At 38.3% G+C, this 17,206-nt stretch overlaps 2 protein-coding genes across 3 annotated transcripts; one reads left to right on the plus strand and one right to left on the minus strand.

The window, feature by feature from the left end:
* Nucleotides 1-563: 563 nt before the first annotated feature.
* On the minus strand, nt 564-10,153 carry mis18a (MIS18 kinetochore protein A). 2 transcript variants are annotated; one of them, XM_084731296.1, is made up of 5 exons: nt 9,817-10,146; nt 9,505-9,571; nt 8,347-8,469; nt 6,717-6,819; nt 564-1,186 (listed from the first exon to the last, which is right to left on the minus strand). In XM_084731296.1, the coding sequence occupies exons 1-5, from the start codon at nt 10,049-10,051 to the stop codon at nt 1,106-1,108; spliced, it is 609 nt and encodes a 202-aa protein (XP_084587422.1). In that variant the 5' UTR covers nt 10,052-10,146; the 3' UTR covers nt 564-1,105. The 2 variants fall into 2 exon arrangements, with proteins under 2 accessions (XP_084587422.1, XP_084587421.1); XM_084731295.1 differs by lacking the exon at nt 564-1,186 and adding an exon at nt 6,189-6,396 and having other exon boundaries at nt 9,817-10,153.
* Nucleotides 10,154-11,334: 1,181 nt separating this feature from the next.
* haus1 (HAUS augmin-like complex, subunit 1) lies at nt 11,335-16,415 on the plus strand. The gene is made up of 9 exons (XM_084730311.1): nt 11,335-11,641; nt 11,742-11,916; nt 12,965-13,100; nt 13,757-13,891; nt 14,075-14,198; nt 15,468-15,533; nt 15,627-15,698; nt 15,877-15,924; nt 16,291-16,415. The coding sequence occupies exons 1-9, from the start codon at nt 11,621-11,623 to the stop codon at nt 16,333-16,335; spliced, it is 822 nt and encodes a 273-aa protein (XP_084586437.1). The 5' UTR covers nt 11,335-11,620; the 3' UTR covers nt 16,336-16,415.
* The last annotated feature ends 791 nt before the right edge of the window (nt 16,416-17,206 follow it).

A 17,206-nucleotide genomic window follows, 5' to 3' on the forward strand; every position in this document is an offset into this window, starting at 1 on the left:
TCTTGACAGTAAACTGAATATCTTTGTGATGTTTGGCCAAAACAAGACATTTGAGAACGTCATCTTGGGCTTTGTGAAACAGTGACCAACATTTTACCATTTTATGACATTTTATAGACCAAATAACTAAACTGATTAATCAAAAAAAATGACTGACAGATTAATCAACTAATAAAATAATTGTTTGTTGTTACAGCCTTTAACATAACAGTCTTTAGATAATTCTTTGGCGAAAAATTATCCAATAATGTGCCAAAGTGAGATGCAGGGTTGCAATAAACGATTACTTTCATTATCAGTTTATCTGTTGGTCATTTTCTCTATTAATCAATTAGCTGTTTGGTCCATAATATGGTGAAAAAGGTTTCCCAAAGACTGAGGTGGCATCCTCAAACGTTTTGTTTTGTCCAAAACTCAAAGATATTCAGGAAACTGTCATAGAGGAATAAAGAAACCAGAAAATATTCACGTGAGAAGCTGAATTTGTAGAATTTGGACATTTTTTTCTGAAAGAATTTCTAAATAGTTGGCAATTAACTTAACAATCAATTAATTGTTGCAGCTAATGGTAAAAACCATGTTTCAATGCAAATTCTGCAGATGTTGTTCACTTCTGGCCACAATAAAGCAATGAAAAGCATCTCCAGCAACCCTTCAAGGCTCCAGGCTGGAGGAGGAGAACAAAGAAAAAGTGTGTGTGGCCTCGAGTGGCCAGATCAATATGGCATTGTGCTGAGTGTGCAGCCTGCCTGATGAAATCCCGCACAAATAAACATTCTGCTCATGCCGTACGTTCACTCTGCACCGAGGCACACAGAAAAGATGGTGCCATGAGCCACAGGAGCCGAGCTGACAACGTGATTGATTACAAGTGCAGGCAGTCTTTGTTTCGCCATCGGTAATCAGGACAAAGCAGAGTGGAAGCTGTGAGTGTGTGTAGGTTTCTGCACACACAAGGTGAGGCTAGGACAAAACCTGTTACTGAGGGAATGTGGTCGAGATGAAACTTAGACGAGGAAGTATTAATGTAAAGGCAGGGATATTAAATCCTTGCGCTCAACACCTTGACAAAGCGTGCACTCAGACAAGTTGACGTCCATCACTGTCATGCCTCATCACATCCGTCCTGAAGGCCGGCTTCGATCTCCTCCAGCGCGTGTGCCATGGACATGACCAGCATTTTCATCTGGAGAGGATCATGGGGTCAGGATGGCGAAAGGTTTTTTTGAAAAAGTGCAGGGCAAGAAAAATGAGTAAAGAGTAAGGATGGAGAGGGTGGATAGGAAGGAGTGAGAACAGGGAAGAAACAAAAGCGGGGGGGAGGAATGGACAGGTGGGAAATGAAGGGAGCAGCAGGAAGCAGTGAGGAGGAAAGCAGGGAGGAGTAAAGATAATTGGAAAAAGGGGGGAAAGCGAGGGAGAATGACGAAACCCAGAGGGGAAGTGGTCAGGGATGGATGGGTATGGGGGGGTGGAGAGAGAGCGGGGAGGGGTGGAGGAGACAGGTCAGTGAGTGTACAAGATGAAGCACCCAAACAAGTGTCTAGTGTCTACCAGTCAGACATACAGACAGACAGACAGAATACATTAAGTATGGCGGCAAGGGTGACGAGCACCTGCATCAGACACAGTATAGCCGAGGACAAAGAACTCTTGAGTGCAGGGCTGGTCGAGCAGTCACGATACCAGAATTTAACTTCATTACAACACTAGTATAAGAAGGGCAATACTCAATACCTCTTTCAATACCACATGTCCCAGGCACACAAAAAAAATATTTTAAATCAACAACCTGCACAAAGTGTTGGTGCAGGAAAAAGTCACTGAAAACTGTCTGGTTTTGCTGCAAGCTAAATTTCAGGCAGCAAAGACTGAACTGATGTCGTGAATGAGCACTTCAATCCTGTTTTTTTTTTAAATAACTTTGATACTTTCAATACTACAATTAACAAATATGGTATTGTTTTAAACATGTGGCATTGAAAAAGTATCAAAGTATCAATACTTTTGACAACCTCAGGGGCTGGATGTTGTTTTTAATTCTCTTAATGATACCTGAATTGTAAGTATTGCAAAGTATTTTACAATTTCTTTGATACCTGACTTTAAGACATGGGAAGCCGGGCTGCTAATATAATTATTTTCAACCCATTTCAAATTCAATTAGTCTATATTTTTGGAAGGTATACCTACTTTTAAATATGCGTTCACATACACAACTGTACACATCATGGCTGCCTTCTGTATACTACGTCCAGTTGCAGTGATAACTGTGCAAGTTTTTGTGTTCTCTGACCCACAATCTAAAAGAAATTGAATTCACATTTACTAAATGACTGAAACAACTGACCCCTCATATGTCCTGCCCCTTTTTCTGTGCAACTATAACCGTTGAGCAACTTGGTACCCAGTGAAACCTCGGCCAACTATCTCCTTTCCGGTTCCCTGTACTCAAATATGTTAGGGGCTAAAAGATGTTGCTTGAGGATCTCTGAAAGTCACATATATAGTCACATCTTAAGTTAGCTAATGTTAACAAAATGTTTTGTTAACATAGGCTATCAGATGTATCTAGCTAATGTACGATTGATGTAGATTAGAGGCGATATATAAACCTAGGCAGGGCATTTTCGCTCAGCCTTGCCTCCAGGTTTTCCCAATGGCCACTTGCAGAACTGCAGCGAAAAATTCCCCTGCAGCCCAGAAAGTATTTTCCCTATAAGCCACCATTGTAAAAGAGACATCTGTAAAACTGTTGACAGGACACCTCCAACGACAAACAAGGTCAGATATGATTCTTTCCATTATGAATTTTTGATCCATGGAGGTTTTATATATGTAAAACTTTCCTCGAGCCAAGAAAAGTGATTTTAATTTCTGTGACATCTGCGCAACGTAAAGTCTATGGGCCCAATGGGAACTCACACGCCGGGGCAATAATGAAACCCCACTGTGCATATTCAATCAATTGTATATTCAGGAAACAAATCCAGAATCTTGAAAACTTTTTGGCAGATGCACTAAATGATCAATTCTCATTGGACTGACTGCTGGGCTTAATAATAAGGATCGCCCACTGCAGGTTATATGCCATGTCAGGCAAGTAAATTTGGCAACTCAGCACGACCAGGCAAGTGGTAAAAAAGAATTGCATTATTCATTTATTTTGATAATTAATTAATTGTTTAGTATTTTTTTCATAAAAAAGGCCAGAAACTGCTTCTCTCTTTCAACCTCTCAAAAAATTCAAAATTTCAAAATTTGGTTTCTTTTGAAGCTTAGCACATAGCATATCTAAGTACAGGAAACAGGAAAGGAGAAAGTTAGCTGAGGTTCCACAAAAAGGGGTGGGGCCTAGGAGGGGTCAATTACCAAAACTGTTGATTAATTTTTTGATCAGGTAATTGGTAGTGGTAATCATTTTAGCATTCAAAAAAGCTGAACTTCTGAAATTTTAAATACTACAAACCCCTAGATCAAAGAAGTTGGGACAAACAATGCAATGATTTGTGACCATTTTTCAACCTATATACAATAGAATGCAGTACAGGGGTGTCACACATTGTACAGATTGTAAAGTCCTCTGAAGCAAATTGTGATTTCTGATATTGGGCTGCATAAATAAAATTTGATTTGGCTTGACTACAAAGAGAAGATATTTAGTGGTCAAACTGATCAACTTTGTTTTTTGTAAATAAAAACTAATTCTGAATTTGATGCCTACAAAACATTTCAGAAATGTTGGGACATGTTTACCACTGTGTTACACACTATTTCCTTTATAACACTCATTGACACTAATTGTTGAAGTTGTTTGATGTATGACTTCAAGGGCTCAGAAGTCAGGGGTCTTGGTTTGTCCCGGGTGTATTTTTTTGCTTCATAATGCGCCACATATTTTCAGTGGGAAACACGTGTGGACAGCAGGAAGGTCAGTCTCTTAAACTCTTTTACTATGAAGCCACGCTGTTTTAACATGTGCAGAATTGTGTCTTGGCATTGTCTTGCTGAAATAAGCAGCGACATCTCTGAAAGAGGAATCTGGATGACAGCACATGTTGCTCCAAACCCTGTCTTTCAGCATTAATGGTGCCTTCGCAGATGTGTTACCCTTGATGCCACAGGCACTAACACACCCTCATACCATTACAGATACTGGCTTTTGAACTTTGCGCTGGAAATAATCTGAAAGGTTCTTAGCCCAGAGGGCACAACTTCCATGAGCTCCAGAGGCAATCTGAAATGAGGACTCATCAGGCCACAGCACACTTTTCCACTTTGCATCAGTTCATCTCAGATGAGCACGGGCCCAGAGAAGTGTGCAGCATGTCTGGATGTTAATGATATATGGCATTTTCTTTGCATGGTAGTTTTAACTTACTTTTGCAGACACCAGCTGTGTTTACCAGCAACTGTTGTCTAAAATGTTCTTGAGCCCATTTAATAAAATCTTTAATACAATCATGCAGGTTTTTAATGTTGTGCTACCTGAGGGATCAAAGGTCACAGGCATTCAATGTTAGTTTTCAGCTTTGCCCCGTACATGCAGAGAATTCTCTGATGTTTTTGATGCCCTCATGTGTTTAAGATGGTGAAATTCCTTGCAATTTTTTGTTTTGTTTTCGTTCTTAAAGCGATGGACTCTTTTCCCTTGCAGTTTTTTTTTATAAAGTGGGGAACCTCACCCCATCCTTGCTTGTGAAGGACTGATCCTTTCAAGGATGCCCCCTTTCATATCCAATCATGACACTCTCACCTTTTCCCAGTTCATCTGTTTACCTTCTGAATGTTCCAAAAATGTGTTTTTTGAACGCTCCTCAACTTTCCCAGTCTTTTGTTGCTCCTTTCCCAACCTTTTTGAAATGTGTTGCAGGCATTCAATTCAGAATGAGTGCATGAGAACAAAAAATATCTTGACTTTGTACTGTATTCAATGCAGCCGAAAAGGATTTGTAAATCACTGGTTTCGGTTTTTGTTTACATTTTACACAACATCCCAGCCTTTTGGAATGCAGAGCACTGCAAAAACATTGTCTAACTAAATTATAGTTTAAAATTGGCAAAACAATTAACTATCAAAGTTAACATCTTTCAGTACTTGCTGATACTTCTTTAAAATATTTCAGAAATAATACTGAAAGTACTGTTTCAATACAATCATGAGTTGTCAACAGAAAAGCTGTTAGGCTGTTTTGCTGCAAAAATGTAAATCTGGCAAAGTTCAAGTGTCAAAGTAGACACTTAATGATTTATGATGGCAGACATGATAAAAGAAAGCACTCACTTTAATTCTTGACCTGTAATCTGGTTACAATAACTAATGATGAATGGTTGCTATACAACCAGCTAAAATTAATACAATCAGTGTGCAGCTGCAGACAGATTAATCTCCAACTTACTCACATAGGGACTAAACACAGTCAATGCCGACATGGATTTAAGGCAACCTATTTACTAACAAAAGGTGATATGAGGTACATGTAAGCCTGTTGATTTCATTACACAGTGTCCCCGTTCACCCCTGTGTCAGCAACCTGCTGTAGTAACATTAATACAGCAGCAGCACATGCTCAAACAGTTGATTGACTTTAAAATATGTTTAAGCAAGTTCCAGATAGATAATTATCCGTCTGTTCCTTGGAAACTACCCAAGTCAGGCAAAATAAAGGCATGATAATGGGCGTTAACGATATACAGACACGGAGTGAACTCTCCATAAGGTCTCTCTGTTCATCACGTGCAGTTTTTTTTCCCCTCGTCTAATTAACATTATAACCATTTTTAATAAAGACTGTTGTTGTACAGATAAGATCTCAACATAACAATGAATCAGTTGTCACGTGTAAGACATTCTAGTTTGATTGCCAAGAAAAAACAAAGTGACATACATACATCAAGCTATAGTGACAAAGACCTGTCATGCTCAAAACATGTTTTTCCTCCAACAAAGATTCCTCAACATGCTCTCTATCACAGCTATTGTCCTCGGTGCAAGAGTGTGGGAGGGCTGGCAGGTACTGCTGCACACTACCACCACCTACTGGCCAATCTGGGGCTTTATGGATATTATTTAAACAAAGGATGATTTATGAATAACTTTGTGAATCACTACACTATTCCTGTGAAATATCTAAGTTACATTTTATTCATAATAATAGCACTAATGCGACAAACAGGAAGGAAATTCAAAGTTGAAAAATGTCAAAAGTAATTGATTTAAATGGTAAAATTGAAACTTGAAAATATACCTCTTTATTTCAATAATTTAAAATGGTCTGGAAAATAAATCTATTTCCAGCGGGTGACATTCAGAGATGAGGTAATGTCTGATATAAACGTCTGGCCGTCACACCAGAGGACTTCCCAGAACTAAGCTGATGTCATCGTGAGTACAACCTGTGCATTGGTAATCAATGAGAGAGAAAGCTGCTCTAAAGCAACATGAGAGCACTGTCAGGAACACAACTCAACACATGCAACTGTGAGACATACCATAACTGGAAATGTGCAGGTCAGATCTGTAGTTTTTCATTATTTATACATCAGCAATACAATTTTAAAGTCTAAACTTTACCTTTGTTTGGGGAAAAAAAGTCATAGTTACAGACTGAAATATGTTTTAGAGAAGACGTGCTGCTCAGTGGGTGAAATATTTTAGATTACAGCAATAAAATATCAGAGAAAAGAGACAAAGAAAAGCAGCAGCAATAAATTACCTCTGTCAGTTGTTGTTCAACAATGCCTCTGTACTCCAGCGTGACTGGCTGCTCTTTGGGGCCCTCTGCTGCCAACATCTGGCTTGCAGAGCCAAGCACATAGCTGGAGAGGATTCACAGTGTATTATCAAGGTGCTAAATGCAGGTGCATATCCTCATATATAGCATTAACACCTGTACAACTGATTAAATTCAATGCAATATCCCAACCAGAAAAATAAATGTTTTCAATTTTAAAAACACAATTCACAATAAATCTAATCTTATTTTCAGTTTATTTAAGCAGCTTGGAGTTTAGCTTTTAATTCCTTGTGCCTTTAGTTTGTGTATATTCCAGCTGTAAATGTACTTAATGTATAGCTACACAATATGTGTGTAGATATGACAATCATTCTGCAGGGCAGGAGAGACGGACGATAACCTCTGTGCCCCCTCAGTTTGGCCTTATGCCCATCAAAAAATTATACACCATGCGGCCACAGCGGCCTTGAATCCCTACTCGCACTGCCCCAGATGGTCTTGCAGTTTTTTTTTTTTTACCCGTTTTGTGTTACTAGAGCTTTTAGACACCAGTGTCTTTTGTTCATTCTCTGAATTCACTGGCCTACATCACACTGCTCACATAAGCTGTGGTGGGTTAAACTTAAAGCCTGCTGTGAACCACTTGAAAACTGGGCTATTTATAACAATAGTTTGACACAAAACTAGCGCCAACAAACCAGGAGACTTAATTAAGCTCATCCTGATGTGGCAAAGCTGCAAAGCTGTGCCTGATTGAACTGCTGAGAAGAGAAGGTTGGCAGAGCTCAGGTAAGATCAGACAATTTGATAAATTAGCAAATGAATAAGACAAGAAACCAAAGTTGGAGTGGCCATCGAGAGCAACAGGAGAAATCCCATTGGGCAGTCGCTCTGTGAGCCGCTTGGTCAGCCCATTATACAAAACAAGAGTGAGAGAAATAGGTTGTCTGTCTACTCGGATTATACATCGGCCCATGAACATCTCTTCAAAATTCTCAATACCACTTCGACTGATAGTTCTGGTTTGGCAGAAAAGACCAATCACAACCTGGAAGGGGGGGGGGGGGGGGGGGGGGGATACTGATGTGCCATGGTAAACTTTGGAAATATTAAATTCATTGTTATGCATAAACGGGTATGATTATTGATGAGTTCGTGCTTAAGTAATAAGAAGAATAAGAAATAAGAATAAAAATCAAATCTTTCACCGTTAGGTTTAATTCATTACTTCTGTCGACTTAAAGGTCACTGTTTTATTTGATGACATTTGGCTTCTTTGCCCTCAAAAAACTGACAACACCAAAGGCAAAGCATCCTTGTTCCTAAAATAATGAACTGATGATGACTTCCAGGCCTTACATACACTAAATAAGGGAACAATGTCAATGGAGATTATCTTCTCAAATCATGCACAGTGCTGATTCTAGAGAAAGTGCGCCTGCATGCTTTCAATATTTTGGAATATTGTGAAATAACTGCGCATTCACAACAAAGAGTATTGTTAGATCATCACAGTTTCTTCAGACATTGATCAAAATTACATTAAACAAATGTTAACTGATGTACATGTCTTAAACATTCCTACTAATAACCCAGTCCCAAAACATACCTGTCGATGTCCGCCACATTCAAACAGAATGTAAACCTCTTGTGATCGAGGTTCTTAGGTGTGGATGCGTAAACCATGCCAAGCACAGCGTTGCAACCTCGACAGGACAGATCCACGATCAGACTGCCGAGGGAAAATTACAGAAAAAAAGGAGAGGTTTAGTCCAAATCAGACTGTGGGACAGATTTAATCTAACAAGTATCCAACAAATGACAAAAGGCAGGTAGGTTACTTGTCAATGCTGTAAAGAACAACATATGTATTTTCATATCAATCTACCACCCTGATAAAATGTATGGGATAAAGAATGGGTAGGTTTAGACAACTACAACAACGTTAATAATATAATATAGTGGTTATGGCTAGTATGACTTTTTATTGTCTTTCGAAATAGTCACATGTCATAAATTAAATAACATTTCAATTACCTGAAGCTCAGGTGGGTCAGGACTAGTGGTGGACGGTGCAATTTAGAGGAAATTGTACTTTTTATTCCACTTCACTAATATTACAGTAACTAGGGCTGCACAATTAATTGAAATACTATCAAAATCACAATATGGCTGAGTGCAATGTCTGAATTGCAGAAGCTGTACTTTTTTTCTTTTTTGATAAAGGTAAAATGTGTGACAAAATAGTATAATGAAGTACTGTAGTGTGCAGAGACGTCTTGGCCTGTAAATCTTGTTCTCCAGATGTAAGAAAATATGTTTGTTTTGGTAAAGACTCCAACAAATGTTACATCAACATGATTTTAATAGGGTTTTTTTAGTGAAAATAAAATTGTGGTGCAAAAATGATCATTCCTGCTAATCACGAATCATATTCATGACTTTTGCAGCACTAATTTAGAGACTTTTTGTTCCATTACATTTGCAGATATAGATTTCACATGTAAAATATGTGATCATATTACACATGAAATGCAGTGTTGCAGCTTAAACTACCCAACAATACAAAAATCACTCAAAATTACACTATAAAAAGTGGCTTACAAGATCAAGCATCAGTTATAATAATTATATAATATAATAGATTATATTATCTGCAGCATAATCATTACTTTTATTTATTTTGATATTTTAAGTACTGAACAATTTTGAATGCATACATTTTAACTTGAGATTTTGGTATTTTTGTTGTATGGGTATGTCTTACCAGAGGGATCTTTTGGCCACTTCATACATGCGATTGTCCTTTCCAATCAAGACGTTGTCAGTGACCCCTGAGACCGAAAAATCATAAACATGTCAGCAGCATAATAAAGCATTTTATTCTTAAAGTAGTTCACTCTCAAAAGTATAAACCCCGAACCTCTACAACTGCATTTGAATGCATCATTCTTTCAGTAACAAACGTTAAATATCACCAAGTGGTGATGAATCTCTTGAAGTTGCCTTCTTCACCTTGAGTCCTCAGTTTGGGCATAACAACAACAAAAGCTCGTATCTTAGCCCCAGGCTGACTCACGTTTCAATCTGATTTGGTTTTGTCCGTCTTCACTACCATCCCAGGATAGTGAATCCCCCACAGGCAGCTTGCATTTGCCGCAGATAAACACCACGGGGCCGTCGTCTCCGTCCTCGTCCTCCACCGCTTGTCCAAACAACTTTTCTTCGACGGCGGTGGAGTCTATACTTGACTGTTCAAACGTGGTATGTGCACTTTTCTGTCGATGTTTCCTCGACTTTTCTCTCGCCGCCATTTCTACTAGCTTCTCCACAACAGTCTGGTTTGAAGTTACGCGGGTGGTTGACAGAGAAGTAGAGACCCTGAAGTATCCAGACGACACGAGAGGGTAAACTTTTGGTACTTCCGCTTTCGTCTGTCAGCGGACAAGGAGACAATTTCCCCTCTTTTTTGTAATTTAATGCTTTCAGAAATGGTACTGTATGAGTCTGTGTGCGTCCAATTTCATATTTTGTTTATACTCGAGATGTTTTATTGTTTTATTTATGACCTAGTGGCCTTCATGGATTCTTTCTTCAATTGTAGTCGCAAGGACTCTTCAAACCTACCTATCATATATTGTTAGACGCTGGAAAACACCAGTAAGTTGCCTGCGAATGTGTCATTAAATATGTGCCTTTATATTTTTTGTTAAAAAGCACATTGCTTGTAAAAAGCCAATCCCATCTTTATGTGACCATAGATATTTTCATTTACACACATATTCTCATATAAGTAATTATAAACATGGATATTTATGAAATATATTAGAATGTATATATTTACATATTATTTATTTACATAAAGATTATATATATGTTTTTTTAATTATTATATATAAAAAATATTACATGTAATAATCAGTAAAATAATGTAATATTACCTATTGTACATCTATAATAAAAAAAGCACTACAGAATTAATACCTGTAGTTTAATTTAATTCATTTTATATTTTAGGCCATTCTATTCTATTTCACTATTTCATTATGTGTGTGGCATGAAAGGACTACAGCTTTCATTTTGCAACCCTTATTAATAATATTAATACTATAATTAATCTAGGCTACGTGATGAAATAGCAAATCTGTGTAATCGACTTTATTGATTTTACTCAAGTGACCTGAGGAATCACTAAGAAGTCCACTGATTTATTGAATTTTGATTTGTATATCTTTTTGTTATTTAGCTGTTAATAGTTATGGTGTTTCTATTTTCCCTATTTTCTCTCCTTCTTTCTTCTCTTTTCTGTTTTTAGACCAGTGAGCCATGAATCCTGAGACATTTTTTTTATTTTGCCGATGATGGCTAAGGCACTGTGCAAAAATATTCCTCTAAACATGAAATCCCCACTGATTATACATACATTCATTCATTTATCCGTTTAGCCATTATTCTACAAGTTTCTCATGAGTGTGGCAGAATTCCTACTATAAGCTTTTCCGGTTGAGTGGAAAGTGGTTGTAGCTCAGGGGAAGCGACGGGAACTATCTTGATCTAACCTCTTTGGAAGTCGAGAGGAAACGTGAACCGCATAAACTTTGAGTTTTATTATTTTATATTTATGTAATTAATCCCATGTTTTGCTATCCTTCATCAGTTTTCGTCCTTTTTGATTTTATTTAAAAATGTAAATGTCTGCTGTTACCAAAAGCTTGGACTTGGCTTCGTCTTCTCATTGGTTGGTAACCAGGAAGTTATTGGAATGATTTGAGGAGCGCGAAACCAGAAGAAGAAAAGTGTTGTAGTTTTTCTCATGGGCTCCTGGATCGCCTAAATGTTTTAAGAGGCTGGTTGTCGTGGTTTCGGCTGCCTTTTTATTCGCCATGTGTGACAAGATCAAGAAGGTAATGTCCGACGTGTAGCCTTATAAGTGACTTTATAAGTTCAATGCGATGACTGCCGTTGTCTTTTGTTTATGATCGGGTTTCACGTGTCTCCCCTCAGGTGAACAGCTGGCTCAGCTCAGTGTTCGGGGATCAGCCGGTGCCACAGTTTGAGGTGAACACCAGGACAGTGGACATCCTGTACCAGCTGGCTCAGTCCAGCGAGGCCCGCTGCAGTGACACAGCTCTGCTCATAGAGGACCTCAAACAGAAAGCTGCAGAGTACCAGGCTGAGGGTGAGCAACTCACACACTGAATACAGCTATCTATCTCTAAATAATATACTGTAAATTCTCAACCATACAGCAAGCATAAGATGATCTCATAAAATATAATGCATTGCTGTAGATTAAACCACCCAACTGTAGGGCTGGGCAATATGGACAAAACCAAATATCACAATTTTTTTTTTTTTTTGTTTTTTTTTTTACCAAATTTCCCCATATTAATATTGAGATAATATTGTAGGGTGCCATAAAAAGTGTTAACATGATGAGATTTTTGATAAGTAATCATCAGTGAAGTGAATATAGGTGGGTAAAGGCAAATAATAGAACAGCTAGTATGGTAAGGCAGGATTATTTATATAGCACCACTCAGGCACAAGGCAATCCAATGTGCTTTACAAGAGGATAGGGAGACATTAAAATAAAATGTTAAAAGAATATTAAAGTTGCATTTTAGATCATAAAAACAAAAGCTTAAAGCAAGCCAATAGTTAAAACATATAGAAATTGCAATTAAAAAACATAAAAACAATAGTGAAAGCAAACAAATATAAAAACAATAGCTACAGATTATCTTAACAAAAAGTTAGGTATCTACAGCTGCAGTAAACAGTAATGTTTTAAGCCCTGATTTAAACTTTACTGTAATGCTGCCTTTAACAAACAGGAAAAGACAATACTTAGGCCATATCACAATATAAGGATATCCAAAATATAAGATGATGTCCATATCACAGTATTGATGTAACATCAATATACTGCTCAGCCCTAATTTGAGCCATGATTTCTATCATTTATTATAACATTGTGCTCACTAAAGTAATTGCTGAAAACAAAGTTACATGGCTGTAATGAAAGTCCAGCGGGGCAAGATACACAACTGATCAGGCTGCAGTTTAGCTGGTTCCAAAATGTAATTAATATTACTTCATTATACAGAAAAACTTAAATCTATTGCTTATAATGTACATTTTACAAGACACCTGTATGATTATTGGATCACTTGTCTCTTCTTCTTCTTCTTTTTCTAATACTAAACTGTGTTTGCCCCGTCTAGGTGCTCATCTCCAGGATGTTCTTCTACAAGGTGTTGGCCTGTCCTCTGCAAGCTTGTCAAAACCGGCCTCTGACTACTTGTCTGCTTTAGTGGACAATGCCATGGTCCTTGGAGTCAGAGACACGTCACTGGGCAGGTACACTGTCGATGCACTGTTGAAGTCTTGTCAGTAGTTTTCATGTAGCCTGGGAACCAGACAAACCTACAAGCTCATGTTTCATTTCCTCTGGCTGCCCTCCTGATAGTGAACCTTTACTTTTAAACTTTTAAACAAAATATATGTATAAATTAAACCTGAAGTAGGAAAAAATAAAACAGCTGGTCTGGCCAAAGTTTCCTATAAGGCTAACAAATAAAAACAATCTGCAGTGTGTTCTGTTAAAAAAGTTTTCATGTATGCACATATTAGACAACATATGTGCCACTACAGATGTCAGCTTATTTAGCTTTAATAGACTGATGTCTGTAGTGTCAGCAGACTGATATATCTGTCTGATCACGTCACTAAAATATCTATTTCTCATGTCAGATATGTTCAGAAACATGTTTCAGTGTACCATTTAGCTGTAATTTGAGACAGTTTGTTACCAGGCCATTGTTTTTACCGGATTGAAACCGGAAAAAACCAAGCCAAGTCGCATGTGTCGCTCAGTCCTAGATCACACATTTTGGTGCTCTGATTGGTTGTAGGTCTGTCCAGCTGCGTCCAGATGCATTTTGATCTGCGTCCGTTGGTAATGGCAAACAGTCTGAGAGATCCCAGACTGATCCGTGTTTGTCTGTCTTGTCTAGCTTCATGCCTGCAGTGAACAACCTCACCAATGAACTTCTGGATGCAGAGAAGTCAAACAGGAGACTTGAGAGGGAGCTCCGGGCCCTCAGAAAGAGGCTCAGTGCTACTCTGGTGCTGCGGAGCAACTTACAAGAGTAAGAGAATAGATACAGAGGATGACTTTGTCATGCTGATATTACTATTGCTTTGTACCCATTGTTATAGTAAAAAACAAATCCACAGTCCTGGCTGTCACATTCTGTGTGGAGATGCATCCCAAAATCCAATCACATACATGATGTACTTCATCTGTAATCAGTGTTTTTATTTGTCTTCAGGGATGTCGGTAAAACTGTCAAATCTCAAGCGGTGGAGAACGCTAAAGCAGAGGAGAGACTGCTGCACATGGATTTTGTGACGGCAAAGGCAAAAGAGCTCGCCAACAGACGGGAGAGGGCAGAGGTGTGTTGCGGTGTTACATACCTGTTTTTGTAATGGCTGTATACTGCAAGTTAAGTTGTGCACTAAAAGTTAACTAAAAGGTAACTTACAAAGAGAACTTTTTTGTTACATTTGCTGAAACCGTCACTATATCCTGACAGAGGTACATGAGACAGATAATATGTAAAAATGTCTTTAACGCAGGTGGCTCAGACAGAGCTTCCAAACCAAAACAACCTGGGAAATGTGACTCAACAATTAACTATGTTTGTTTTGAATTCCCCACTCCAGCTTTAAGTTGATAGATGTTATGATATACTCCTATTGCAAAAGATAAGGCGTGAAAAATGCCAAGATATTTACAGTGAAGAACCAGTGTGTAGGATTTAGTGGCATCTAGTGGTGAAATAGCAGATTTCAACCAACTCGCCTGCCAAGTGGGTGGACAAAAATATGTCGGCTGTGAAAAATACAAAGTCTGTATCTAGAGCCAGCGTGTAGTTTCTCCATTCTGGGCTATTGCCGAGCCATGGCACACTGCATGGGAGAGGACCCATAGTCTATGTAGATATAAACAGCTCATTCTAAGTTAACAAAAACACAACAATTGTTCTTTTCAGGTGATTATACACTTATGAAAACAAACTTATGAATATTATTCTGAATAGATCATTTTAAATGTTACACACTTAACCTTTAAGAGTGCTCTTTTACATTTTGCCCTGTGTCCTTTCAAATATTCATGTCTTAGTGGGAGGTTTGTTCTGGGTGAGAAAATTAAGCTAAATTGTACTAATCACAGCTTGTTATGCAGACCGAAAAGGCATAAATTATTTGCGTCCTTAACCACCAGTAAGAGAAAATCAACACAAGCCCAAAATAATCAAAGGACCAATGTCCTGTTGTGATTGTTAGATGGGTGAAAGATGGAGAGGATGAGGATCATCATCTAGAAAATCCTGCTAGTATCTAACAATGGGAAAGAAGACAAACTTCAGGGTGCTAAAAATCAATGACGTGTGATAGCTAATATATAAGTTTATATGCCATGGAACAAAAGACCAAATGTACAGAAAGTTCTCCCTCAAAAACAGCAGATGAGGTCCCTGCATGTGACGGAGTTACCTGATTTATTTTTGAAGACAGACTAGTTTGACCTGGGTACAATGTGGGCATCATGTTCCTGCCTCTGGTCGATGCCATGGACACGTCAAACAGCTAACGCCCTTCATATTATTGTCTGTCACGGAGGTTTGGCGACTGTTTGAATCTCTTCTATCAATCCTGCAGGCTCAGCTTGTATCCAGGAACATGGACAAGTCCATCACCCACCAGGCTATTGTGCAGCTTTCTGAGGTAATCTCAGCAGTCAAGCACCATGGGTAATGAAAATGCAACACTTCCTGCTTTGAGGCTTTGAAATGTGTCCTCTTATTTTTCTCTCTGTAGGAAGTCACTGTGCTGAAACAAGAAATCATCCCCCTGAAAAAGAAACTGGAGCCTTACATGGACTTAAGCCCAGTACGTCTGTTCTCAGTTTGTCTCATAACAGTCCAACAACTAAAAATGGTTTCAAATTATCCTAAATATTTGCACGATGACTTGGCATAATTAAACCAGCTTGACAGAAATTAGTGAATCATGTCTAGATACTTGGACACAACTTTTGTTTTGTTTTTTATCCCCTAAACCCGAACAGAGCCCATCACTTGCTCAAGTGAAAATAGAAGAAGCAAAAAGAGAACTGGTGAGTATTTTAATAATCATGTATAAAAAACCAGACAGTCTCACTCAGGAGTAATATCTTTTAACGAGCTTATACTCAGTCATGTCTGCAAGTGTTTGCACACACTGATGAAAGCTGGATGGCCGAAAAACATTTTGTCTGTTTTCCTGCCAGACATGACTGAGTAAAAGCTCGTGAAATATTACTCCTGAGGGGGACTCTTCATCTTGATACACAGATATATGCAATTAGTGTAACGTTACAGATGGTCGGACCGCAGTGGTAAACCTGCAGATGCAACTGAGTATCTTAATAGTTCATTCAGTGATGGTTGAGATGAAGTTGCTCACATCTTATTTTAATACCATTTTGTTTCCTCAATCACAGGCTGCACTTCATTCCCAGCTTGAAAAGAAAATGGATTTCAAGTGAAGATATTTAGCATGTTGAAATACTTTCTGTTTTGAACTGTAAATTTTCTTTTAAAATGTTAAATAAAATAATCATTTCCATGTCTTGTTGACTCTTTGTTGTGTATTGCAGCAGCCATCCGAGTCTCCTTTTACCGAGGAAATTAATGTTCATTATCTGCAAACCATGTTCTTTTTATATTCTAATTTTCTAAAAATCTGTTTGCTTAAATTTTAAATGTTTTTTGTGTAATATACTTTTACTTTGGGTACCAGAATCCAAGGGCTATCTAGTTCCACTGTATTCATGATAAGGCAGGCAGGGTTTCCTCCAGCAGAGTTGTTAGTCCTGGTAGCAAGTATCTTTTAAGGGGGGGTTGGCGGCCAAGCATCTGTTTTAACGGGGCCTGACGTGGGCCAGCGACAGGCTGATGGCAGCATTTAAGGTAGGGCCCTGTAGTTTCTGTGATAGAATAATCATGGCTGGAATTGCAGAATTAAGAAAAGTCAAACCAAATTTCTTGGGGCTCTAGCAATAAGTCAGTGCTAAAAGCTGACTGGAGATGTGAAAATATTACTTCATCATTACAGTCATTTATTCAGCACAGTTTTCTAAAAAAGTCAACAACTACAGTAGAGTTTTATAAAGAATCTGATAATATGCAGTCTTGGAATGCTGTCTTTTCAACCGAGCTGCTCCACTGTAAACTATTGTTCAAGAAAACATCTTTAAATTTGCACTACACTGCGGTAAACCTTGGCAGACGTCTCTACAGCCGATATCTCCACAAGTCGACAACTCGTGTCAAAACAGTCCAGAGTGATAAGTAGCGCTACAGGCTAGAGGAAAAATATGTATTTTTGGTTTTTGGGTGAACTGTCCCTTTAAGTTA

This window comes from Lutjanus erythropterus, chromosome 11 (assembly GCF_056507025.1).
Source record: "Lutjanus erythropterus isolate fLutEry1 chromosome 11, fLutEry1.hap2, whole genome shotgun sequence".
Classification (NCBI taxonomy): Eukaryota; Metazoa; Chordata; class Actinopteri; order Lutjaniformes; family Lutjanidae; genus Lutjanus; species Lutjanus erythropterus.